The sequence below is a fragment of the Pelodiscus sinensis genome, chromosome 1, assembly GCF_052426305.1.
Source record: "Pelodiscus sinensis isolate ZL-2025 chromosome 1, ASM5242630v1, whole genome shotgun sequence".
NCBI lineage: Eukaryota > Metazoa > Chordata > Testudines > Trionychidae > Pelodiscus > Pelodiscus sinensis.
The window spans coordinates 201,306,779-201,334,330 of NC_143052.1; the positions used below are offsets into that span (position 1 = coordinate 201,306,779).

General features: G+C 44.5%; 1 protein-coding gene across 2 annotated transcripts in view; it reads right to left on the reverse strand.

Annotated features, from left to right (window-relative positions):
* TSPAN7 (tetraspanin 7) overlaps positions 1-27,552 on the reverse strand; it is a 160,342-nt gene that overhangs the window by 119,711 nt on the left and 13,079 nt on the right. The window contains exon 2 of one of the 2 annotated variants that reach the window (XM_089774568.1): positions 25,935-26,077. The exons of the other annotated variant lie outside the window; for it this stretch is intronic. Within the exon in view, the coding sequence (XP_089630694.1) occupies positions 25,935-25,946 (12 nt within the window). The 5' untranslated portion in view covers positions 25,947-26,077. The remainder of the gene's footprint in view (positions 1-25,934; positions 26,078-27,552) is intronic. 2 annotated transcript variants of the gene reach the window in all.

The window sequence follows — 27,552 nt, forward strand, 5'->3', positions numbered from 1 at the left end:
TATTAGTTGGTAATTCTATTGAGGGAGCTACATGGATGTTTCTCAGAGAAAATTCTACACCCATATACAGTAAATTAGCGTGTATAACCCGTGGGTTATACACGTTTTTACAAACCCCTCCCCCCACCCCGTGGAGTATACATATCCGCAGGGCATACAAGTTTATTTTTACCCATTAGAATTGGGTCAGCTCCACTCCGCTGCAGGGAGGGCCTGACGAGCTTCCAGCGTACCTGTGCTGTGCTCTGTTTCCCCGCCCGGAGGAGGGTGGGTTGCGCCTGACTGCAGCTGCGCAGGGCCTGGGCACGAGTGCGGCTCCCCTCCCGCAGGCCAGCCAGCTTGCCTGCACTGCACTCTCCGTTCCCCACCGGTATGTGCAATTACCGTGAATTAGCCTATGGAACCTGTGGGTTATACACGTCCATGGGTAATCTAAGGTTTTTTTGTGTTGTTTTTGTTTTGTTTTTTAAACACAGCAAAGAAAAACCATGGGTTATACACGAGTGCGGGTTATATACACACTAAAACATGGTAGTTTACTTATTCTATCATATAGGGAGCAAGAGTCCGGCGTGCAAACACCTCACTCAATGTAGGAAAGGTGAATTTGCAGAGCTAATTTTTGGAGCATGTGGAAAAATCTGAAAAAAAAATCACCCAAACGGCAGGAAGTGGAACAAGATGCTGTTTACACTAACATTTAAAGTCACTGACCAAAACCTGCACAGTGCAATGTTCCTTTTCCTCTCTCAGATCACTGGCAGACTCACCTATTGTAACATCTTTCGAGAAACGGCTTTATTCAGCTCTAATTGTTCCTACTAGAAGTATGGTAGGGTTTCTCCAATGGTGCCTAGAACTGCCTGTCTGGGTCTCCTGACCACCACAGATACTTCTGGAGCACAGTCCATTGCCTTACTGCAGAACTCTCCTTGGGGCTTATGAAAAGCTTCAGCAGATACTTTTCTTGCTGAGAAAGGAGTGCAAGCGGAGCCTTCAACCCTACCTCCATTTTGAGAGAACACACAGAGAATGGCAGCAGCATGAAGGGACAAGAAGCTCTCCAAGGGAATTAGAGAAGTCTACCAGGTGGCTATTCGCTTTTCTCCAATAATTCCCCTGATCCTTCAGATTGTCCCAGAGTGAATTTTGAAATTTTCCAGGATTCCCTGCTGCTGAGATGTGTGTCAAGAACTGCAGGATACATGCTCAGAGTGGTGAAACTGGTACATGCAGCTCTAGTGCGGACACAAGGCAAAATCTAAACCCTCAGGGACAGTTAAGACTCTGCACTACTGGGGTTACAACTTGCAACGGTTCAATTTTGGGGGGGGGGGGGGCAAACATAGCCTCTGTGAGCCAAACAATTGTGACAAACTAAGATTGGAATAAAGAAGCTGATACAGTTCTAATATGGTTCTCACCTACAAATATAACCTCCTCTAAACCGCTCAGGGAAACCATGCCAAAATTCACCCACCAACTACTTTTAAACTCATTTTTAACATACACACTTTCTGTGTATGGCCTTAAGCAATTGAATAAATTATGGCTGTGACACCTCACCAGCGGGTAATGTTTGACTGATAACTGGTGACTCATAGAAGCTGGGACCAAAGAACAAGCAGACAGGTCACAATTAAATCACCCCATTTTAAACAATCTCAAGTAAGATTAACAGTTCCCCAAATATCTGAGGGTCACAACGATAGAGCTTCTCTCTCTTTCACTCAAGTTTTCCATCAGAAATGAGCTCTATTTACTCCCCTGCTCAGGTCTCTTATGTCAAAAGATTCAGTCGCCAATATCTGTTGTTAGTTGCTGAGTTGGTTTTCCTTTCAATCACTTCTAGTAGTGCCTGCCGCTACTCAGCAGCTGTGGTTTATAAAAAAGGCTGTTCACTTCCCTCTCCCCCAGCAGAACCAGTTCTTCTGGTTTCATCTGGTGCCCCTTTCCTGGTCAGTAACAGATTTTGGAAGGTTGCAGTTTCCCCTATAGGGGAGAATTAGTGGCATCTGGTCTCAGGGCCCTACTTACCTTGAACAGAATAGCTGCACACCACCAACTCCATTTCCCAAAACCCAGAGTTAAGTGCTATTACCAATAAAATACTCCCTTCTCTCTCTCTCCTGTCAGGTCTGTCTCTTTTCTCTCAGCTCATCTGTTCTTCCCTCCTGCCTACTTCTTGAACTTTTTACCTTTAAAAACCATTTGGCAAGTAGTTGGGAGCCCTCAGCCATATGGAGGCTCATGTTCTCAAACAAAACTTTTGTTTATTGTCAAACTCAGTGTAAATAACTGTAATGGGGGGGGGGGGGAGTGATTAACCACTGTGCACATCTCTATTCATTGATAAAGGGGGTGGACACCTTATAAGCTTTCTATGTGTAAAAGTTTTATACAGAGTAAGATGGATTTATTTGGGGTTTGGTCCTTTTGGGGGATTAGTTTTCTGGGTGCTGAGCCCTCCTGGAGCTGAATAGGTTCAATGTCTGTGTTGCCCTACAGGGGAACAGTAACCCTAACTCTGTGCCTTAACTGTAGGGAGACCAGAGTTTCTGGTCCAGCAGGACAGGGTAGTGGGAACCCCAGAAGGCAGGAAAGGGGGTATAGATGGCATGATCAGCACACCAGAGGCCAATCCCAAGGGGACCTCTGTGATTCAACCAATCACAATTATCGCCATCAGTAATTTCTCAGAACTGTGCGCTATTATGTTACTGTAGGACCTAAATAAAAATAAAAACATTTTAACATTACTTCCTGTATTGAGGGCTTTTATTTTAAGGAGGAAATAACAGAAGTTGCTGTCAGAAAATAGACATTTTCCTTATTTCTTTGCAACATTCTCTTAAACAAAATACAATAGGAAAGTCATGAATGATTTCAAAGAAGCAAGGAAAGTGTCTATTTTCTGACAGCAACTCCTATTATTTCCTTTTTAGAAAAAAGCCCAAAATCCACTGGGAATGGTAGTATTAAAGGGACTCAGACTTAAAAGAAAAATAACTCTAGGAGACTAAAGATGTCACTAGGTAATATTTGAATCAAATGAGAAAAATAGATGTGAATATTTTATAGTACAGCAGCACTGAAAGGAAGAAATTACAGACATGGTTTTCTCTCATGACTGCTTTAAGATTCACAACAAAACTATTAAGCGTGGCCAGAATTATTCTTCCAGGGAAGAGTCAAATATACATCACTTATTCTCGGGAAATGCCAATCATTACAACACACACCACCACATTTTTTTACTATTTTAGAATAAAAAATGAACCCTTCATTTGCATGCATTAAGCATTGTCCTTCCAATGGAAAAAAAAAAGTACAATGTATGGATCATGCATACTGCAGGAATTAGAATATTCTATCTGGATAGCACAACACTGCATTACATTAGCTGAGAAATAACCAGAGCAAATGTTCCAGAAGGGATAATGTATAGATTTGCAGTTTTAATGTATTATTGCACTGTTCCCTTTTAGATCCATCTCCTCTGCATCTGTTTTTATCTCTGCTTAATGCACAGAGCAGAACCAGTAGCTCTCAGTGACTCCTGAGGATTAGGACCCTGGGTTTTTTAGCTACAGTAACACCTTCTTTCTAGGGCTTCACTAGCAATCAAATCAACAGCACTGAACGCCAATCTACCCTAAAAATGCTAGCCACTTGATGTATTGAGATATTACATTAAAATTACTACATAGCCTTATCATTTGACTCATCTTCCAGCTTCAGAACATGTCATGCACAATCAAGTCATGGCGATTTCATCTTGCTATCTGAAGGGGAAAAGTAGGATCCCTGGGGTTTAAGGAAACCAGTTTCCACTTTGTTACATAATGCATATACAATAATTGTAGTGTTTCTTTTGACCTCCCATTTTAAAAACCAAAACAGATGTGGCCAGTCCTATCTGGAATTTAATTTCCTAGGTACCTGAATTTTACTGAAAGGGAGAAGGAATGGGGGGAGGAAGGGAAAAATCACTTAGTTAATTCTGGGTAAAAAAACTGCCTTATCCCCAGCCTTCTTTTTATATAAGAAATGAAACATTCAACCTATAATGAAAATGTGAAAATTCAGCTCATTTTAAAAGTAAATTTTCATTCTCCTTTTCAAGCTCCCTCCTCCACGAGTCAGTAGCAGCTCTATTCAAAAGCAACTGGAAAGATCAACTTTTGTATTGGAACAGTCAGTCAATCGTTTGAATTCAATACAAAAGAATCGAACAACACATTTGGAGGGGGAGGGCTTGCTTTTCAAAGCATACACTCAGAATCCAGAGACACCAGAAACCTACTTGGAACCAAATCTCAAGGTCTGGGTTTTTTTTAAATTTCATCTGGAAAGCGATGAGTTTGTTCTCTCAAAGGTGACTTAGAGTCTAAGCATCTTTGCTATATACAGAAATAAGAGTGTCAAGTGATGAAAGGATAGGTGTTCCCTTTGGTAAGAATCACGGTGACTATTGAAATATTAATTAAGCTTGTTATGTGTGACAGTCTAAAAAGGACTTTGAATAATGTATTGAAAGAAACAGCACATGAGCAGCAGATTTTTTTTAAATGATAGACAACTATCATTTTTTAAATTGACACCTATGAACTGGAAGAGGTAACTGGTTGGTTGGAATTAGCCACCGATGCATCTTCAATTGGGGGACAAAGCAAATAAACAATGGTACAATGTTAAATTAATAGAAAGAATCAAATTCTGAAAGACGTGATTCTGCTTCTGAGACATAGGCTAGATATTCCATATGTAAAAAATAATTCACACAATTCTGGGAGATCCCAAAAATACTCTGCGGCTACGTCTACACTGGCCTCTTTTCCGGAAGGGGCATGTTAATTTCAGCTATCGTAGTAGGGAAATCCGCGGGGGATTTAAATATCCCCCGCGGCATTTAAATAAAAATGTCCTCCGCTTTTTTCCGGCTTTTAGAAAAGCCGGAAAAGAGCGTCTACACTGGCCCCGATCCTCCGGAAAAAGCGCCCTTTTCCGGAGGCTCTTATTCCTACTTTGAAGTTTTTTCCGGAGGATCGGGGCCAGTGTAGACGCTCTTTTCCGGCTTTTCTAAAAGCCGGAAAAAAGCAGCGGACATTTTTATTTAAATGCCGCGGGGGATATTTAAATCCCCCGCGGATTTCCCTACTACGATAGCTGAAATTAACATGCCCCTTCCGGAAAAGGGGCCAGTGTAGACGAGCCCTGCCTGTTTCCAGAACAGCCTCTTCATGCCACCTTGCAATAAGCACACTCTAGTAATGATCCAATTATTTACTACTGCGGAGAAAAAGGATCAATGTCCCCCCAGGCAACTCATGAAATTCTGAAAGTCAACCCTTATTATTAGAGTGGTTTTAGGCTTACAAATCAAAGGGAAACAATGGGAGAAGATAGGATGATGACAGGGATAAGATGAAAATCAAAATATCTGGAGCCTGGTGAGCTACAGCATTAACTGGAAATTTTGGGTCTTTCAGCTTTAGGGTTATATAAACCCTTCGCCCCCTCAGCGCACACACATTTAGAAGCAGCACATGAAACATCAGCCTGCATTACAGCTGGTAAACTGCTTGGTGTGGTTTGGTTTTAAGCGTTTATAAAACAGCAACATGACCTGCTTTCCCAATGACTGACAAGCAAAGATGGCCTATAATTGGCTTTGTAACAAAAAGTCATCCAGCAAGTGACAAGTACTTCCAAATCAAGAGGCTTTCTGTGTCTCCCTGACACGCCATTCTCCTATGCAATCAGAATATCATCATTTATTTATATTTGGAATTATATTATGGTTGTGTCCACAGGCCCTGATTAGAACTATGTTCTCCTTTGTGCTGGGTGCTGTCTCTCACATACACGCTAACAAGTTTGGTCCCTGAATAAAACAAACTTACAATCCGAAGGACAGTAACAAAAGGCAAAGAAAAGCAACCATGGAAGCAAAGTGATGGGGGGATAGGACCTACGTCTTGTTATTTCCAGTTTTTATTTACCCCTTTATTTTCTATTACAGCACAGGAGTGAGGTACAGTAATGGAAGGAAGGGATAAATAAATCAAAGCAAGAAAGTTGGGGTAAAGGGAGGAGAAAGGGGATGATTGAGAGGAGCAGACAGACGGAGGAGGATGGAGGGAGAGGGAGTGTGATGGTTTGGACTACACTGAGGGAAACAAGCAAGCAATCAGGAAGCAGAATAACAAAATAACAGCCAGATTTCAAACTGTAAAAGTTTTCTGCCATCACTGACATTGAGGCTGCGAAGGTCTCACTCTCTTCTGACCCTATCAAAAGCTGCTAGCTCTCTCTCTGGGAGGTCCTTTGCTTTCTTTAACTCACAGGACGCCCTCTGATCATCTGGGAAGGGGAGAAAGGAAGAGGGACATGGGGCCCAGGAAGGTCTCTCCTCTCCTTCTCAATACCAGGGAAGTACCTGCTGTTCCTGAAAGATGGCTTAACTACAAGAGCTCCTTACTCTGCTTCCCCCAGCTCTCCTGGCCCAAAGGGAGTTGCTGCCCAGGTTCTAGAGAATGGGCAACACCGAAGAAGTGAACACATTGTTCCCTGCCTACAGAAACATGGGATGCTGATTTAGACCCAGTTTCTATGCGGTAACATTTTATATATACAGATGGTGCGAACAGAAGTAATGCACACACAATCTACAAAGGAATGTTAAAGTTTTGACAGGAAAAAAACTAGGATATTCAGATCCAAAAAGGATTAGAGATGACTTTCACATGAGAATGACACAGTACCATACTGTGGTTTGGTATTTTATTTCACTGGCATTTAGGTTTGCGGGTATAACAGCAGCCACTATGTTACCACAAGCAGATTTCGAGACTCTCACCAACCCATGTCAGTGTAACCTATATACAAGACTGCTGGACAGTCACATGCTAAGAGACAGCTCATCTACTATAAAGAGATAATGCTGTCTACAGTAGGTCATTTGATGATCAAAGAGTACACGAAGTTTTTATACATTGGATTACAGCCAAAGTTCTACTCCCACAGCTCTATTCCCGTGTTTTCCCAATATACTCATTTGAATCTGTATCCATTGCACCAGCGTTTACATCCCTGCATATTGCTAGCAGCAAGTTCTATGAAATGTCTAATTCTCCTCCACTCTTTAATTTTCTTTTTAACGCCGCGTAATTCTCTTAGCGGCTAAGTGTTGAATGTAATTAGGACAAAGGCACTGCAAGGACAACAGAAAACAGATTTGATCAAAAACATGATTTGCAGGACTTTCCGGACTGCAGAGCCTTTCTGACACTAGATGCCCAGTACATCACACAGCTGCCATGCAATCACAGATGTGGAGGAGGAACAGACTTTAATACTTAGAAGGCAAAGTAAATAACCAAGCCCTCATTACAAACGCATTACAAGTCAAAGCTATGGCTGGCAAAGGATGGATTTAGCATGGCAGCCTTATTCAGCACTTGTATAAATCTATTTGGCCACAGCACAATTCCCCCTGGCTTCTGTAGATGCATATTGTTCTTCTGTCAAACATTCAGAGCTTCCCACATCTTATCAGTGCTGAAAAGACAAAGCCAATATATGAACACATGATGCATTTGTAATTTCAGGAGTTTGATTCTCCCCGGACATGCAAGTGCTAGTGACTCCCCTGAGATGTTAACAGGTCTAACTTCATAGGGAGAATCTGCATCCAAAGCACTGAGATTGACAAAATAAGACTGCCCTGGAAGAGAAAATTATAGGAATTCGTGTTTAACGCCCCTTCTATAGCCAAGCTGCACTCATTGTAGTTCATATGGAAGATCACTAAGATGATGAAAGGAGATTCTTTATAAGCCAGAGGCATAAGGGCCATCCGAAGATGTGGCTGGGTAGGTGAATAGTAGCTACTTCTGTCCTGCAGAGATGAAATAGGAAACAGTAGGCAACTCTCTGCACATGGTAACTAAGTTGACTTGAGAGGAGACTTTGCACATTGGGGCAAACAATTTACTCCAACATGCCTCCTTTTAATGGAACAGCAAAAGTGCCAAGCCAGGAAGCAGTGCTGCTTTCTATTCTGATAATCAATGCTCATTGCTAGTATTCAACGACAGGCACAAACTCAGAAGCACTTCAGATTTCCCCAGATTCAATTGAAAATTATGCTCAATGAGAGACAGTGACTTATCAACTCTTCTCTTGCACGTGCTGCTTGGCTGCTCTCAGCTCTGCAGTGGAAATGCAGAAAGATTTTACTATAAAGAACTGCGAGTTACCTCTAGTTTACAAGGGTGTCTATGACACAGGATATTTCATAGTTTAATGCAGCTTAGTAACAGAGAGTGAAGCAAGTAATGCTGGAGGTTTTCTCTATCAAAAAAAACTTACTGCATCAGCAAAGAAAGATATATAGGGGAATCTTTCCATTTTTCTAGACAAATAAGCTTTCCTGCATTGTTTAATGCAGGGGAGGGGAACCTTTTTTGGGTCAGGGGCCACTGACACAGGAAAAAAAAATCAGTGGGGAGGGGGCCACACACAAGTGAGAAGCAAAGAAAAAACAAAACAAAACCCCCCACTGACTAAGAAGGAGAAGGACACTCCCCACATTCCCCTTGCACACCAGAGCTTGGGGGAGGGGAGCACAGGCTAGTAGATTTTGTGCTCCAACCCTGTGGGAGGTTGGTGAGGGAAATGGAGTGCCAGCATGGGCTCCCCAATGCTGGGGGGGGGAGCCTGAACCCCAGGGGCCAGATTCAGACAGGCTGGTGGCCACATCAAGCCCCTGAGGCGGAGGTTCCCCACCCCTGGTTTACTGGAATGCAATGCTTAGTTGATTTTGCTGTTTTGATTCTGTTCTCACCTCCTTCCAAAGTTCTACCATCTTAAAAAAATAAGTCATGTTAAAATCCCCTTTTCTGAGGAATGTAATGGAGTGTGTTCCAGTTCCATTGTCCATTAACATTTACAGTGTACTACTACTACTACTACAGTGCAATTATAAATTGGTTAAGAACACATTACATACAATTATTTTGAAGTACAAATATTTACAGCTCTCCTAGGATAATCCCCATGGTTCCATTGCCAGCTTCAAAATCAGGAAGGAGGTGCAAGGTGAGAAGTTTGTGGACCAGTGTGATGAGCCTAGCCATGGTTAAGAGAAAAAGATCAATCTTTCAGTGTTGAAGTAACTGAAATATTAAAGCCCTACTTCCACCGGCTGTGAAATTCCTCAACTACTCCTCAGAACATTTTTCTTCTTGGTAAGCAGACCCATGATCTATTCAATGTTCAGATACCAGCTGAGAGAGGTGGTATTTGGCTGATGGATCTCACTCACATGCTCTAGATCTAACTTGTCACCATATTCAAGAAGGAATTTCACCTCAAGTTAGATTGACACAGACCCTGAGGAGATTGTCATTTTCCTCTTCTGTATGGGGTGAGAGTCACTTGCTGGTTTGAATTAGCATAACAGGTGAATTCTCTTCTTGGAGTCTTTAGATCAAGAATTGAGGATTTCACAGTCAAAGGTCATGGGCTTACTGTAGGAGTGAGTGGATCAACGTAAGAACGGCCAAACTGGGTCAGACCAATGGTCGATCCAGCCCAGTATCCTGTCTGCCGACAGTGGCTAATACCTGATGCCTCAGAGGGAGGGATTACAACAGGTAATCCTCATGTGGTCCCTCTCCTTTCACCCACTTCCAGAAAAACAGAAGCTAGGGACACCATTCCTACCCATCCTGGCTAATAGCCATTGATGGACCTAACCTCCATGAATCTATCTAGCTCTTTTCTGAACCCTGTTGAAGTCCTAGCTTTCACCACATCCTCTGGCAAGAAGTTCCACAGGTTGACTGTGTACTGAGTGAAGAAAAAGTTCTGCAGCCTGCAGGTGGTCAGACTAGATCAGTGGTTCTCAAGTGTTTTGACCCGTGGCCAACCCCACTCAACGCAAACCTTTCTGAGGGCCAGCAGCCATCCAGGATGACAAAATGCCTTCCCTTATCTCCAAATACCTTAAATACTGAATTATTCATATAAGGTAAGGCTACTGGACCTATAACATAAGGAGTGTAAATATTAATCAAAATAATTAAACAGATTAAGCACGTCATCATTTTAGGTTACCAAACTTTATTTTAAACAAAGTAAAATATTAATTTATGTCCAAAACAAAGGTTTGAATGTTGTCTATTTATGACGGGTAGAGAAACTTTGAGGTCAAGGCCAATGATTCACAGAAAAATCAATTGGGGGGCCACAAGGGTGAGAGGGAACCCCCCCAAAAAGCTATCACCCAACTCACTGATGTGGCCCCCAACTGAGACACCTCACTTCCCTGACGCTCCAGCCCCATGGAGGGAAAGATGAGAGGGAGCAGGGAGGACCAAGGTTCATGGCTTCTCATGAGCAAGATTAACTTTTCTGAAGTCCCAGAGTCAGTAGATTTTGTGAGTATCCCTAGGCTCTGGTGTGAAGCCAAAAATGAGTCTTCAAAACATCCTCTGGCAAGTTGTTCCACAGGTTGACTGTGCACTGTGCAAAGAATCACCAGAACTCTAGAACTGGAAGGGACCTAAAGAGATCATCAAGTCCAGTTCCCTGCCCTCATGGCAGAACCAAGCACAGTATAGATCATCTGTCATCACAGATAGACAGGGGTCGACAAATTATGGAAAACCCTGCTCACCAGACAAAAAAGGGACTCGCCACCCTCCCCCACAAAAAGTGTTTTTAATAGCATAAATTCCTAATAAGAATAAGAACAGTAATTACTAATAGGTTATTAATAAATATCACCCAAGTTAATTAATATCTTATAAACCTCTACCTTTTCTTTCTGCTGCCATGTCTCATCCCCATACTCCATCAGCTCCCCGGTGCCTGGCTGCCCCCCAACCCCTCACCCGCCTCTGCTGTCCTGACTCCTGCCCTTCTCATTGCTCTCAGCCTTCCTGAGACCTGCCCCCCTCCACCAACCCTTCTCTCCTCTCTGTGCCCACTCCTCCAGTAGCCCCACTCTGATCATGTGAGCTACCCCTTCTCATTGCCTCTCCTAAAATGTCCCTCTACACACCTGCCCTGCCTCTCTCCTCTGGTGCTGGTCCTTCCCCTGCAGGTGTCTGCCCTTCTGCTTCACCCCCAGAATCCCTTGGCACCTGCACCCTCCTGGTGCCTCCCCCTTCCCTCACTGCCCCTGCCCCCTTTTTCCCTGACACCCACCCCTCACCACCCTCTGCCCCCATTCCCCTCATGCCCGTGCCCTCACAGATGCCTTGTCCATTCCCGCCTTCCTCATGCCCACCCCTTCTTTCAAGACTTCTCCCAGCACCTCCTCTCCCCCCTCTAGACCCCAGTGCCCTTACCCTCTTCTCTCCCAGCATCACCCTGTCTCCCCTCCCACTGACACCTCCCCTCCTGCCTTTTTCCTCATTGTCTGCACTTGGCCCCCTGGCATTTCTCTCTTCTGCATCCCTGTCCCTTGGCGTCTTCCCCTTTCTTTTTCTTCTTCTCCTAACCTCCTCCCCTCCTCAGCACAAGCCCCTTCCCCATATTTTTTCCCTCTCCTCCCCACAGCCCAGCCCAGCCCTATAAATAACAAATAGCATTTTCATTTTTTTTCCATAAAGGCAAAGGTGCTTCAAGTGAACTCCCCCTTTCGCTCGCTGCTGGGTCACAGCAGCCTTTTTCCTGCCCTATCCAGCCCCTCCCTATGGACAAGTACCCTTCACTCCCGACCCACAAGGGGAGCAGGTTGCAGGGACAGCACAGAGCCAGAGGGGTGCAAGGAACAGTGGGGGGATATGGGGGTGGTGCGGGGAACGGGAGGCACAGAGCCAGAGGGACGCAGGGATTGGGGAGAGCAAGGTGTGGTGCAGGCATGGGGAATGGAACATGGGGAACGGGAGGGGCAGAGGGATCGGGGTCTAGGGGTAGTGCAGGGAACAGGCAGCACAGAGCTGGGGGGGCAGGGATTGGGGGAAGCAGGGTGTGGGGTGCAAGGGCGGCACAGAGCCAGAGTCACAGGGAAGAGAGAAAGCAAGGGGTCCAGCGTGCATGGGAGCAGGGGCGACATGGGGAACGGGCGGTGCGGAGATAAAGGGGTGCTGGGGCTGTGGCAGGACTGGAGCTGGTGGGGCGGGCCCTGGCTGTGCCGCACGCCGCACAGCTCCTAGGGACACGTGGACAGAGCCGAGCTGCCGCAGCTCGTTAAAATCAGCGGGGCCATATCACACCAACGTCCTGGCATACCGCCCTGCTTCCTCGTGCCGGAGCTGCACGCAGGCAGCCCGGTGGCAAGAATTGCCACACTTCCCCCTTCCCAGCGGCGCTCTGCTCCTCCGCCGGCCAGTGGATCGGATAGGGCTGCGCCACCCGTAGTGCGGGCTTCCGCCAGCCCATCACAAGGGCCCACCGGGTCATTCCGCCCCTGCACTCACCAGCTGGTAAAAATCTACGCACCACAGGCGAGCGGGAGCGTGTATTTGTTGAGCCCTGCTGATAGACATGTCTGACCTCCCGCACACTGAACCCCCTCACTGGAGATATTTAAGAGCAGGTCATATGTGTACCAACTATTCCAGTCTTTACTTTTCAACCAATTTGCTCAGCCTGTAATTGCCAGGAGCATCTCTAGAGCCCTTTTTGAAAACTGGTGTCACATTAGCTATCTTCCAGTCATTTGGTACAGAAGATGATTTAAGAGGTAGGTTAAAAACCACAGCATTTCCACAATTTCACATTTGAGTTCTTTCAGATTTCTTGGGCAAATGCCATCCGGTCCTGGTGACTTGTTACTGTTTAGTTTATCAGTTAGTTCCAGAACCTCCTTTAATGACACCTCAATCTGGGACAGTTCCTCAGATTTGTCACCTAAAAAGACAGTTTCTCATTTGGGAATTTCCCTAATATCCTCAGCTGTGAAAGGCAACGCAATGAATGTATTTAGTTTCTCTGCAATTACCTTATCATCCTTGATTGCTCCTTTAGCATCTCGATTGCTTCAAGGCAGCAAGCCACTATCACCCCCTAGCCTATTCTATTTGTGGCAGTGTACCCCTCCTGAGAACCTTCTGCTCATGCTCTGATGAGGAGGAAGCAAGGACCCCCTCAAGAAAAATATAACTGTAAGCAAAGGCTGAACTGCTTCTTGCTATTAGCCAGCTAAAAGGAGGGGTGGGTGTGCCTGCTACAATTGTTTAGCTCTGAAAGGTAATTAACTGTTAGCTGTTGATATGTAAATACAGCTCAGGAGAGAATCTGAGGTGTGGCTATGTAAATCCCATTTAGCCAGGGCTGATGGAGGGTCAGTGCTGGAATGGAATGTGGAGAATTGTAACTAATTTGGGACTGTTGTGGGGGTTACTAATCATGCTACCCCTAAATGTGGGAACTGTAAAACATGCCACCAGTGCTTGCAGGAGAGACACCACCATCATGGGTAGAGATCTTGGAAGAACAAGCCTCCCCCTTTCCAGAGTTGAGTTGGGAGCTTGAGTCAGCCTGCTTCACACCTGCCATGTGTGAGCTATAAGACTGGCCCAACCTGCCCCTTTGTTTTAAGGACAGACCTAAAGCAGACTCCCTGAGGAGTCTTTTCTTTTGCTAGTCCAGTGGAAGCTGGATTCCTTTGCCAGTCCAGCTGGTGGCTAAAGAGTTGAAATCATGGAGAGCTGAAATCACTGGTTTGACTGAGAGCCAGACCCATTGCAGCCAGTGGAGTGGCGCGACCAGCAGAGTGGCTGGCGGGAGTCACTGGCTGGCGGCATAACGTGGTGCAGAGCAGCGAGGCGCAACGACCAGCAGCGTGAAGCGAGACAGCTGGTGGAGCGTTGTAAAGTGCCCCCTATCTATCCCGCCACCCCCATTTCTACCCAAGTTGGGAGGTGAAACCCTGCCGGTGAACTTTGGGACTCTGGGTGGCACGGACCAGGGACAGAGACTTTTGGGGTGTCGGACTCTTTGGACTTCAGGTGATTCTTGGCTGGGAGGGGGGATTAGCTCATGTTTGGGTTATGAACTCTGTTTGTGGTGTTTTCCCCAAGTTAATGCAGTATGACTTCTCTCTCTGTTTCATTAAATGCTCCTTTCCTACACTCAGACTCAGTGCTTGTGAGTGGGGAAGCATTGCCTCTCAGAGGCACCCAGGGCTGTGTGAATTTCCCAGATTACTGGGTGGGGGCTTGAGCCGGTTCTGTGTGAGATGGACCCCAAAATATTGAACCCAGCCCTGGTTACTGCCAGGCCTACCCGGCAGAAGGGTTACATAACCAATCACAAAATGAGTGAAAAAATTAATGCCTCAAAAAGGTAGTTCAAGAACTTTGAGACATATAACAGTATCCCAGACAAACCTTATAGAACTAAGATAAGCATTACTGAATTAAGTACAATGCCTTATGGGTCCCCAGTATTAAAAATGCAATTGTTTGTGTGTTATTGTGAGATTGCATGCAACTTCAGGGATGCTAATGAAATTCCTCTGGTTATCAGCTCTTTGAAGCTACCCCTAGAGAGGTTGCCTATTCAAACAAGATTCTCCAGGGAACAACAAAGAAAGGATTTTTTGATAAACAGCCTGGTTTTAAATAGGCTCAGGGCCTTCTTCCTGGTCTAGCAAACAGGGTAGGGTTGCAGGAAATGGCATCCCTCTGCCCTGTAAGGAGTGTTGACAACTCTAAAATAGGCCAGACCTCTAATTCACCGAGGGCCCAGGGTCTACGGGAAGGGTCTGGCCTCCCAAGACAGTCCTGCTCAGAGCTGAAGCTATGATGAACTTGAAACCACATGGAAATGCCTCAAATGGCATTTTGAAGGACTGTTCCTGCCAGAGCCCACCTTAGTGTTGGGGTGATGGATGAGAAGCTTCTTAGCATGTGTGTGGATTCTATTACTTTAAACATTTCCTCCGCAGTGCTTTTACATTAAAAATAAAATAGATTTGGTTAGGAAGGCTTGTGTGATGCCTTATACTGGTCTCTGAAGAGAAAGTAAAGTCTTTTTCAGGGATACCTAAATTAAGTTAGAGGACTGCACACCCCAGAGGCCACTGGTGAAAGGGAGAAAGGGGGCGACTGGCCATGTGGACCCTCTCCCCCAGCCCAGGGAAGGGCTGGGACACACCCTCTGCCCTAGCCCCACCTCCCCCCATCCCCTTCCTGACCTTGCTCTGCCCCCTCCAGCCTCTTCCCCCTCCCCACACAATACACCCCAGGGGACTAGTGGGGCAGGAGCCAACAGCAGGGGTTTGCCCCTCTGGAATCACCGGAAGTGGAGGGCAAATGAAGAAAAGTTGCCCCAGGTCACTTTGCTCCCCACACACATTGTTCCACTTCCCACGGGTGAGTGTGAGGCTGTCCCGCCTCTCCCCTGAGCAACAAGGCCCGAGGAGAGCAGCGAGCTCGGAGTATTGCTCCATTTGCCCTAGTGCTGGCAATAGGCACCCCCCACACACACATGACTCCACCAGCTGATGGCCAGCCCTTGCCATTTGGGACACGCAACCTCTCCTATGCGTTGCCTATGGCGCAAGCTAAAAATACCCTGATCAGCTGGGAGTGAGACATGTCTCCACTCAAGAGAAAGTGGACAGCCAGGAAAGCCTGAGGCCTTGATTGAAAGATATAGTAGAGTAGAACACACTTCAAACAGTGTGTAGGACGCATCCACAAAAATAAGCAGCTCAAATATTTGCCCACTTCCAAAGGGATTTGCAAATGAAAAATGTTGAAAGCCATGGAGTTACAGCAACAGGAAGGGCAATCAACTATTCATATATAGTCCTCTTAGTGACAGCACTGTTCAGGGAATTAGTGTCATATGAACAAGAGCTTTAGCCTGCTCCAAGTAGAAACCGAAGGATCTTCAAACATCAGACATGTGGAAAAGGGATTCAGCAGAATGGGCAGGTGAATGTGGGAAGAATATTTGCGGAACAGGCTCATTGGAGTGCAATTCTGAAGTCATCCTGGAAAGGAAATTTTCAGCCCCACTTTGTCCTGGTAAAATTCTGTAAGGTCACTGGAGCCTTAAAGTCACTCATTCTACAAGCTTAAATCATTGTCGCAAGGAAAATCACCTTCCATGGAAGATTACTGAGCTCACAGGTGGCTCAAGGAGAACTTTCATCAGTGTTAGGTCAAAACTAAACCTATGGTGTGTGGGGAGATGGGGAGGGGGGGGAGGATGAGGAGGGAGGGTGTGATTTCAAAAACATCTAATCCCAGTTCATCTGATAAGAGGTTGTAGAAGCAGTGATTTGCAGTCAATAAGCTCTTGATCAGCCAATATAGTGTCCACAGGAATCCATAAGGAGGTTACCTGTATCCCTGAAAAAGCAATGAGGGGTCCTGCCTGGAAATTCAGTGTCACAGACAGCAGGATATAAACAGAAAGAATCCAGATACGGTCCACAGGCTGGATCCAAGTAGTAGGTGGGCCAGATCCAGCCCCTGGGCCTCTTCTTGCCCAGCTCTGCTTATAGGTAGGTCTGTCTACACTGCAATTAAAATTAATGGATGGCCTTTGCCAGCTAATTCAGGCTCACAAGGCTCAAATTATGAGGCTGCTTAACTGAAGTTGTAGATGTTCTGGCTCAGGCTGGAGTGCAGACCCTAGGAGCATATGAGGGAGGGAGAGGCCAGCCTAGTGATCAGGCTCCAACCTGAGTGCAAATGTCTATACCACAATTAAGCAGTCCCTTAGTCTGAGTTCCATAAGCCTAAATCAGACGACCCAAGCCAGCCACAGGATTTTAATTGCAGTGTAGACAAACCTTAATGGATTGGAAATTCTTGTCTGCCTTCCACTAAAGAGGCAAGGCCCAGGAATGAGAATTCTACACAAACTGGATTTTTAAAGAAGATCTATTACCTGATACAGCAATCCTGTTCAGCCTTTGTCCTCAGTATATGACCATGGTTAGTGGGAAGAGAAAAAAATTCATCTGAAAATTTCTAGAATTAATACTTCTATTTTTCCTTCTTCAGCTTTGCATTAGTTGTAACATTTTAAGGTTATCATGTGGCATAGCATAAATGAAAGCAAAATTACATAATGGAACTGGATGTTCTATATAGTTACTTTCGCAAAGCAGTACTTGGATTACAGGATAAAGCAAGGAGAGGAAAAACAGCAAATACAGCAGTTCTGAAGAAGAAGGGGTATAATTTTAATACTAGTGATACAGCTCAGCATAAACCACAAAATAAAATAATGCTGGTTTTATATAAGGGTTATGCTGAGACTCAGAACACAGAATGCTAAAAAGCATATTTCTAAATAATGTTCCAAGGCTTCAGTGCAAACCATGTTTCCTGATGTGAAATATGAATCCCTACTCCGCTTGATAACACTAAGTCTCCAAACAGTTCCTGTGTAACACTGGTTCCTGCTTTTGTGATCCCCAATGCTTTTGCTGAGTTATAATAAACGGCAGAGACTATCAAGTAGTAAACCTTCCTTGACACAAGACTGGGAATGTCACTTCTCGGAAGAGAGGAAACTGCTGCTTGAGAAAGAGGCACTGAAAGGTCTGATCTACACCAGGAAAATCAGAACCCAGGGTTGTCCTGATAGCAATGGTGAAGGCTGTATTTTAAACCGGGCTTGACACTGTGATAAAAATTCTTCTATGCTAGCTATGCTATAACAATACCACTGAGTTGCATTTATGGGAAACAAACATTTCTGTGTTTGCTTGAAAATTTCCCTTCTTCATGTAACAAGGTCCACAAGCATGAAGTGGTAAATCGCCTCTCACAAAACTAAACATCTCTGCTTACAAAAATAGGGAGGAGAGAATGCCAGTGATACCTGTTTGTACCTTCGTGAGGGAAAGGCTATGGCTCAGAGGAATGAGATCGATACCTCAGAGAGATAGCCATCCAGGATCAAAACAGGTAGTTGGATGAAACAATTACTGGTATCATGGATCCTAGAAAGAAGGCAACATGTAGAACATACCCTGCTGGCTGCTGCAAACTTCATAAGCTTAACTACTATGACAAGTCAGCAAACCATAGCCTTGAGGTCTCCTCTCTTGCAGGTGTACAAGCAGAAAAATGAAATCTCCAGAGCCCTACATTCTGAGCATGTACAAAACAGGAGAGTACTGTACAAATCTCATCTTCCTCTGGGTCACCAATTAACTTAATCTAAACTTATTCCAATTATTTAATCCAGAGCCACAAGGTCATAGAGCACAACTTTAGCATCTCATTCTGCTCCCGATAGCACTATAGGCAGGGTTATTATACTTCCTATTCATTAGAGCAGACTTCCCGAGAGCTACTCTCTCCAATCAGAGGAGTTTCTGCATAGGTGCTGGAAATAGGGCTGTGGGCAATGGTACAGCACCCCCAGACCAGTATTCCCTCTAAGCTGAGGGGCAGCACAGCTTCACAGGTGATTAACCAGCCCTGCCCAGTCAGCAAGCTCCATGCTGGAAGCCTGCCCCTGGGACTGGGTGGGACTGATTAGTCACCTGTGAAGCTGTGCTCCCCCACAGCTTAGAGGGAACACTGCCTCAGACTTGAAGTGGTTTCAAGCAGCAGCTTGGGGCCAGATGAAAAGCGCTTCTCCCTAGGGATTAATTAGGGATGTGAAAGTGCAACCTGTCCGCTCCCGGAGAGCTGCCTGCCCCTGCTGCCTCTGATACAGAGGCAGCAGCATGGGGAGGGGGAAGGAGAGGAGACAAGCATCTCCTGGGGAGCTGGTGCATGCAGGAAGCCACCTTAAAAGCCAGCTCCCAGGAAGATGACTGCCCCCCCCCCATGTAACCACTGAAATTTTCATTTTAACATCCCTAGTATGGGGAGGGGGGAGAGAAGAGCTTAGACCCCACTGCCCTCCCTAAAGGGTACCTGAGGGATGGGAGGCTCAGGGCTGGGGCAGTTCCAGGCACGGGAGGATGAGGAGGGCAGTGCCTCCAGTCAGCTCCTTTCACCTGCCTGATGATTCTGCTTCTCATAAAACCATACAAAAAAAAAAAAAAAAAAAAAAAAGACAATCCCATTCCAGGCACTTCCAATTTTCCTAGCACAAGCAAACCCTTCCTTTGCTTAATGTTAGGATAAGAGAAAGCTGCCTACCAAATTTGGTGGTCCTTGCTCTTACCGTTTAGGAGACGTTCTTGGTCGATCAGTCAGTCAGTCGCTCTCTCACATATACATATACAGTAGATTTACAGTGTGGGTCAATGGCTCTCAGCCCTCCCAGTATAAAATTGTTCCAGAACCAGTTTCTGAAGTTGGTAGCTTTCTTGGAATGATGCCCCCGATTGTATTTTTTTTTAATTTAGAGAAGTGGCCTTCATGTTGGTGACAGTCATTCCCAAAAAGTCAAGTCAAGAAATATTCTTCTTTGTGATAAGCATCAGAGTCTAATCCTTAGTAGCACTGATGGACTCGGGGAGAGATTTTGTAGTGAGGTCAATCAGGCAGCCACATAGTCACCAGTATATAAATATACCAGATGCTACATACCGGTTATCCAGTCTTTAATCAATGCCTTTTAGAGGAGGAGTGCAGAGGGCAGATGCCCAGGAGAAAATGGAAGATATATAACATACCTCATTTTGGATGTCCACATTTAAAAATTATCTACAGGCAGTCCCCGGGTTACGTACAAGATAGAGACTGTAGGTTTGTTCTTAAGTTGAATCTGTATGTAAGTCGGAACTGGCATCCAGATTCAGCCGCTGCTGAAACTGACCACCAGTTCCGACCTACATACAGATTCAACTTAAGAACCCCAAACATCCCCAAGTCAGCTGCTCCTGAAACTGATCAGCAGCTGATTCCAGGAAGCCCGGGGCAAAGCAACTCTGCCTCGGGCTTCCTGTAGTCAGCGCTGGTCAGTTTCAGCAGCAGCTGACTTGGGGACGCCTGGGACCAACCGGCAGCGCCCCAGCTGCTCTGCCACAGGCATCCGGAGAAAAGCCTAGTCTGCTGGGGGAGGGAGGAAAAGTCCTAGCTGCACCCCCACCCCCACCCCAGCAGACCAGGAAGACGCGGGCGGCGGACCGGGACGCACCGCGGTCCCGCCGCCTGGGTCCTCCGCAGCTTTGCTCCCAGTGTCCCTGGTCTGCTGAAGACCAGCAGACCAGGGAGACGGGGAGCAAAGCCTCTGAGGACGCCAGCAGCGGGACAGCCACGGGGCGTCTGGGCTGTCCCACTGCCGGCTTCCCCGAGGCTTTGCAAAGCCACAGGGGGGCTCGGGCAGCGAGGCAGCCTAGGCGCGCCTGGGCTGCCCCGCTGCCCGAGCCCCTCCGCGGCTTTGCTCCGTGTCTTCCTGGTCTGCAGACCAGGGAGACGTGGAGAAAGCCCCGGAGTACACGGGTGGCAGGACCGCGAGGTCCCGCAGACAGTGTCCTCCGGGGCGAGCCCCGTTCGTAACTGCGGATCTGACGTAAGTCGGATCCGCGTAAGTCGGGGATTGCCTGTACTTCTCGCGCAAACAGCGCACAGCTATGAAAATTCTTTTGTAATGGACAACCAACAGGAAAGTTTATCAATGCTTACTTGAAAGTTTCTGTCCTAGTAATAAAGTCCACACGTGTGGCCTTCTAGAGACAAACTGATCATCTAGACTAGAGATGGAAACAGACATCTGAAGAGACAGGATTATTTCACTAAAGGAAATTATCCTCATGCCTGTGGTAGGAGAAACTGTTGTGTCTCTCCCACCCAGTCTCCCCCCCTCACACACACCCCCTGCAACACAATAAGCACAATCCTGAATTTAGGAAGGCAGAATGGAATTTTCCTGGCTGTGGGAACTGTCTGAACTTCAAGAGACAGAGCATTTCCCTGCTACTCGTGACTGGTAAGCCTGGGTCTGCCCACAAGCTACAAGCAGGCTGATGTAACCATTGTAGCAAATCTGTAGACCTCAGCACAAAAAAGAATTACAGACCCCAATTTGCAAAGCAGATGCAATCAAAGCCTGTGCCTGGCAGTCTCCTTCCAGAAGCAGCATTTATTACACCTCCCACATGCCCCATCCCAGCCTGTCTCCCAAATTCAGATTACATTATCCAACAGTTGAAATATAGACTATTTGAACTACTTCAGCAATTAAAAATAAGATCCCCATCAAGATAGATGGCACGAACCAATAATGGTTAAAGCAGGGGAATTCAAAGCCAAACTCAATTCCTGTTCCAAGCTCTGCCACTGACTTGTTCTGTGGCACCTGGTACCTTATTTATCCTCTCTGCCATAAAATGAGGCTAGTATTTGATTATCTCACAAGGCTGATTTGGGGGTTAATCTTCATACTACTCAGTCAACATGGAGTACTTTGCTTCTTTGGTACAAAATGCTACTTAAAGAATAAAATGATTTCAGAGAAAACAAGTTGTTTGCTACACAGTGTCATTTGGTAAAGCTTTCACTCACATACACAACAGTGTCCTACCTCAACCCTGCCCAATTGAGTTAATTTTAGAATTCACTCCACCATATGCTCACATTAGAAATCTTGACTGATCATAACATTTAATGTTAATAATTACAGGTGTGATCACACTGCTCAGAGAGCTGTAGATCAAGTGTTTCGACTGTGATGTTTGCGATTTTACGTTTCATTGAGTCTGAATCACACTTTTAAAAAGAAGTGTGACATTATCTTAAAAGTAACTTTTTTTCAGGGTGTATAAGATGAAGTGGAACTGCCACTCTAGAAAACTGCACATCTTCTTGCAGAACAGCATGCTGTCAATCAGGAGACTTCGGTGCAGCCAAAACAATATCAAGGCAGGAGACAGAGGTTAAATATCTTGCACAGGGAAGAATAAACTATTCCACCCTCACTGTAACATTCAGCCTAAGTAGTACGGTCTGATGATTAAATCAGGAAACTGGGAATCAAGGCTCACAATCCTATTTCTAATGGACACTATTTATTGTGAGATCACATGCAAGTTGCATCCTCCCTGACTCAAATTTACCATGAGTAACTAACCACGTGGCACGTAAAAGAGAATCCCGATGTAAGGAGACTCAGGGTGGATGATAAGTACATTAAGAGGGCATGATTTCTAAAACTCGCTAACACACAGGTTAATTGAGCCATGCCCTGCCCAGGTTCCTTAATTCACAGTAATGTAGTGGTGTCTGAAGGAGCACTTCAGTAACGCAGACATGGAAATGTTTAGTGAAAACCTGAAGTGTTGACACAGGCCAATTAATGTGTAGGACATTCATAAGCATATGAAGTCACACCCCTCTACATCACATTAGTACAGATTGTAGCAAACTCTCAGTAAAATAACAAAATGAAGCTTACCCTTCAATGTCGCTACTTTAACCAATACTAAATACTTCTAATCCAACGAAACACCACCCTCCCCATATTTTATGAGAATGATCCTCTTCTTCCCCAGTTTCTAAAAGCAAATGAAAATGCAATTTGTTGTCACTAAATGTCTGATTTAGACATCTCAACAGAGAGGACAATTCTTACCATACAATTTATTTATACATTACAGATTTATATTAACAATTATCAGAAGTAATGAAGTGCAGAAGTTAAAGTTTTAGCAATGTCAACTTGTATTGTATTTGCTGTAGTTTTTTCCATTTTTATTACATGTATATTTACTATACTTTATGAAATTACACTGTAAAACAGGCAGGCTATGCATTGTGGTTCAGTTACAATAACTCCAACAGATATTATTTTATAACTTTGGAATGATTTTGTTATCCTCTGCACCCTCACATACATTAACAAAACCAGCACATAGTGCAGCTTTTTAAGATGGCTCAGGAACACAAATTAGAGAACAAGTAGGGTATGCAACAAGTGATTGCTGGATGCATCACCTCTGTATTTTCTGAGACCAGCTCTCACCATTAGCAACTGTTTTTAGTTACTTCCGATGCAGTGGTCACTAAGGCTGTGTCCAAACTCAGGGGTTTTTTCGGGAAAAGTAGCCTTTTTCCGAAAAAACTTCCCCTGCGTCCAGACTCAAGCCGCGTTCTTTCGAAATTAAATCGAAAGAACGCGGCTTTTCTTTCGATGGCGGTAAACCTCATTTCACGAGGAAGAACGCCTTCTTTCGAAAGTTCCTCTTTCGAAAGAAGGCGTTCTTCAATGTAAATAGGGCTTCTTCGAAAGACAGCATCCAGACTCACTGGATGCTTTCTTTCGAAAAAGCAAGCCGCTTTTTCGAAAGTTCAACGTGCAGTCTAGACGCTCTCTTTCAAAGAGGCTTGCAGTCTAGACATAGCCTAAGTGGCTTTCAATGGAGTCTACTTAGCTGCAGTTTTCAGCATTCGAATGGGAGGGTCAAAGAGCATTTAAGATCCTTTAACAGAGTCCTCATCACCAGTTTCCTCCATGCACCTTCTTCTGTCCCCAAAGAGCACGTTAGATTTAAGTTATGGAAAGTTTGATAACCCCTCAAGTGGGGCATGTCAAGTAAAGCTGCACTGTCCTTTAGTTATAGGACATCTGCTTCTCATGAAGTCTTCTCCAATTCACCATCAGATGGCAGGGCAAAGTTCATTCAGGTAACTGACACACCCTGGACACCATCATATCTTGAAGTATAAAACAGAGTTGTTTTGTACAATAATACAGTCTAAAAATGTAGTTTAGTCATTTGATTTAAAAAAAGGTCTCACAACTTTCATGCTAGGCTTTCAGTCCACTGTGATTATTTTTAACCTGATTATAACCACACAATGGAATAATTTTAAATTTAAAGAGTATTGACCAGAAACCACTATAATTTGGAAGAATTTTAAAAACTCGGCATTAAATCTTTACTCTTATGCATACTTGCAAGCCACTAACAATATTAAAATACTGGCTAAATCAGCAGCGGAAATTAGGCATTATTGACCAGTTGCCCCTCATATAGCATTAGATCAATTGTGCACACAAACCTGAGACTCTGCAACAATGAAAGTTGCCTTCTAAAAGCACATTTGCTCCATATTAAGTGTCTAAAATATTGATGAACAAAGAATTACATCTTAAAAGGATAAACCCATCTGAGACTACTAATGAATATATGTGGGTAGACCATAGGGATGTAAAAACCCATTAAAAGTTACCCGATTAAACTTATATTGTTTAACCAGTTAACTGTGGAGGGCTAGTGCAGACCAGCTGCTATTCTGCTGCCTCTGTGGGGCAGGGATCCTCCTGCCAGTGGCAGCCCTTGCTGCACCTGGCTAGGAAACTGGTAACAGAGTAGGCATAACCAATAAGCACAATGCTTACCCATTAACCTTTTACATCTCTAGTAGTCCAATCCTTTTCCCCTCTGAATCTGCTGAATACTTGAAAACTTTTGTACTACTCCCTCCTGTTGGTTATCAGGCAGACATGATATACTAAAATGTAGTCTAATCTAGTTTCTTCACATTTTTCCTCACACTGTGAATTCAAATAACCAACTTTATACAATGTGGGTGGCTGTTGGTTGTTTTGTTTTGCAATGTTCAGATTTGATTCCAAAAAAGGATTAAATTGGTCCTGCATTGCCCTTTTCCCCCTCTTTCTTCTCACCACACAAAATAAAGTCTATTGTGATCACCTACTAACTTATAGAAGCTAGATATCTTTTATTTTGATTTTATATCTACAATGAACATGATTCTAACAAGCTATATTGCCTTGTTAAATGTCTTCCATCAGGTGTATGTTTGCGTCACATGCAATATATAATTTTGGGGCATCTTCACTGGCATTTAAATTCCTTCAAGGAAAAAAAGAAAAAAGTTACTTGCACTTAATGTTAGCTTTTAAATGGCCCTAATTAAGCTTTGAAAGTTAGATGCCACTTAAGTTAATGGTATACTAAAAAGTTCAGTTCCACTTTGTCTCCAGCAAAAAAAAAAAAAAAAAATCTGTTCTTTTTCACAGTGACTGTTTAAAAACCAAAGACAAAACATCAAATATTATCAGTATAACAAAATATGTTCAGAAAATGTTCAGACTTGGCAGATTATTATGGAACATACAAAGTATGAAATATCCCTTCAAAATTAAAAAATAAAACTTTTTTTCCTTTGCAACTGAAATTTGCGCTTAACCTTGACATTAAAAGTAGTTTTTTCAGATTGGGCGGTGTGTTCTCCAAGGTATTTATAATGTTCTTCAGATAAAGTTTCCCTTCCTAACACTGCAATCCCAAAGCCTTTTCTAGACTATGATTTGGAAGGTATTAGCTAATGCATGATGTTATCTATCCATACATCTTAGTTTAGATAAGGCCTGGAGGTGTCCTTTTTGTGTTAGCCAGGACAGGAGAAAGAATGTGCACCAGGATATCATGAAGTTAGCAGAAGCTTAAACAGGACTGCTTTTTAAAAAAAAATGCAATCGCAGATAGTACTCAGTATACTCAAGACATTTTCAGTTGCTTATCAATTTCATTTTTTTAAACTATATTTCACCAAACATGCAAAGGTTCTGGTCCCCAAAGAGGACCACATCATCAGTTTTTGATGTAGTCATATGTCCAAAAGTTTATTTAAAATTCCCTCCTGCCCTCTCTCATTTATGTATATATACACAGGGAAAATACTCTTTCACTCTCCTATTTCAAAAAAAAAATGCTTTTTGAAATGTCAAGGTTATTTTCAGACAGAGAGCAAACATGGGAAACTCTGCCCCAAATGTGAACATTTTAAAAAATGATCAGTGCACAAAATTGAAGCATTCTGTGGAAATTTCTGAAATCTTAAGTCTGAGTACTGACAGATATGAAATATAAGAATGACTTCTAGTGTGCTAAAGGGAAACACTAGCAACCCATCTCTCTCAGGGCATGTCTACACAACAGGATAAGGTCGAACTAAGATACGCAACTTCAGCCATGTTAATTGCATAGGCGAAGTCGAAGTACCTGACCTCAACCTTTTGGTGCTATCCACACTTCAGGAAGTTGAAGGGAGAACACTCTTCCTTCGACCTACCTTACTCCTCATGGAAGCAGCACTAATGGCATTGACCGGTGCGTCCCTCTCAGTTTGAATTAGCTGCCTTAACTAGACCTGCTAATTCGAACCCTGAAAGATCAACGACAGCAGCTTCGATCTTCTCTGTAGGGTAGATGTACCTGCAGTGAGAAATTGTACTCCTGGAGGACTTCCATACAATTTTGAACCCACATGCTAGGGATGTAATATCCTGGTTAAATGTTAGGTTAACATAACATTTAACCTGTTAACCGATTAAAGTGGGATCTAGGCCAGGGACCGCCCCAGCCCAGCTGGAGCAGTACCTTGCCCACGAGACCCCCTCCCCAGCCTCAAGCTGTGGCTGTTTCTGCCAGCTTCCAGCCCCCTCCATGGCAGCCCGTGTGCGAGGGGTGCCCAAGCCTGCAGCAGACAGTGGCTGCTCCAGACCAGAGCAGCCCCTATCTGCAGCAGGCCTGCTGTGAAACTAGAGCGACCCCTTGTCAGCAGCAAGGAGGGAGCTGTTCCACCCCCACTGGTTAACCAGAACAAGCAAGCATCACTATTATTTGTATTGTGATAGTGCACAGAGGTCCAGTAAGGACTAGGTGCCGGAAATTTCTTTCACACAGGGTCCCAAGACATCAGCTTACATAGCCCCCGCTTCCTCCTTTTACACATGCGGAAGTGTCTAAGAACTGTGTGGCTGTGAAGTCAGCACAGAACCAACCACTTTTTGCTTTAGGCAGACATAGTTTCCCCTTTTTGTTATATTGACAGCACTCCACTCTCTCCCCTTCTCCCTCAGATCTAGTACAAATGCATGTGTGCACCCCATCCTCTCCATTAGCTCCATCCTGCCTTCTTTGGCCAGCTTCCCAAGATTCATAGCCATTTGCTGATAAAGTTTATCAACTCACTATTCAGTTGCTCTATCTACAGCAATGAGTGTGTTCCACTCTCTTATTTATAAAGGCTTTAAAAAAAATCCTCTTTTTTTTGTTAGCCAGTGACTTTTTCAACCCAACCTCGAACCAAATTCATACATTATGTAGAGTCACAGGGCTAGCTTAATCAACAACAAAAATTCAACTCAGATCTTCTGCACTTGCTTGGCTACTCCCAAGGATCTTGCCTCCAGACTGTTCGGCCAACATTGTAGATCAGTGATGGGCAACCTAGGCTAGTGAGCGGGCCACATGAGTTATCCTCTTTCATCTCAATGGGCTGCAAGATTGTTGTAACCAAGACGGTCTCCTGAGATAGGTTAGTTTTGTTAATCATTTGCATACCTAGAACTGGCAGGGTGTGCCAAATGAACCATAACAGCACTTTGATTGTGAGAGTCACATGCTCCCTCTGCATCCAACCTGTGTGTGATCAGCACGCACCTCACTTCCCTTGCCCTTGCTTTACATACACATCACTTTAGTAAAACCAGCAGGAAAAAAAAACTATGCAGATGTAAACCAGTAGAATCTGACAACCCTGAATGTGGGAAACATTAAAGAAAGCATCTTAGGGGCCACACATAGAACCCCAAAGGGCCATATGTTGCCCACCACGGTTTTAGATCTTCTCTTCTAGAGAGCAACACAAACGTCTCTTATATCTCTATGGAGTAACAAGACAGCAG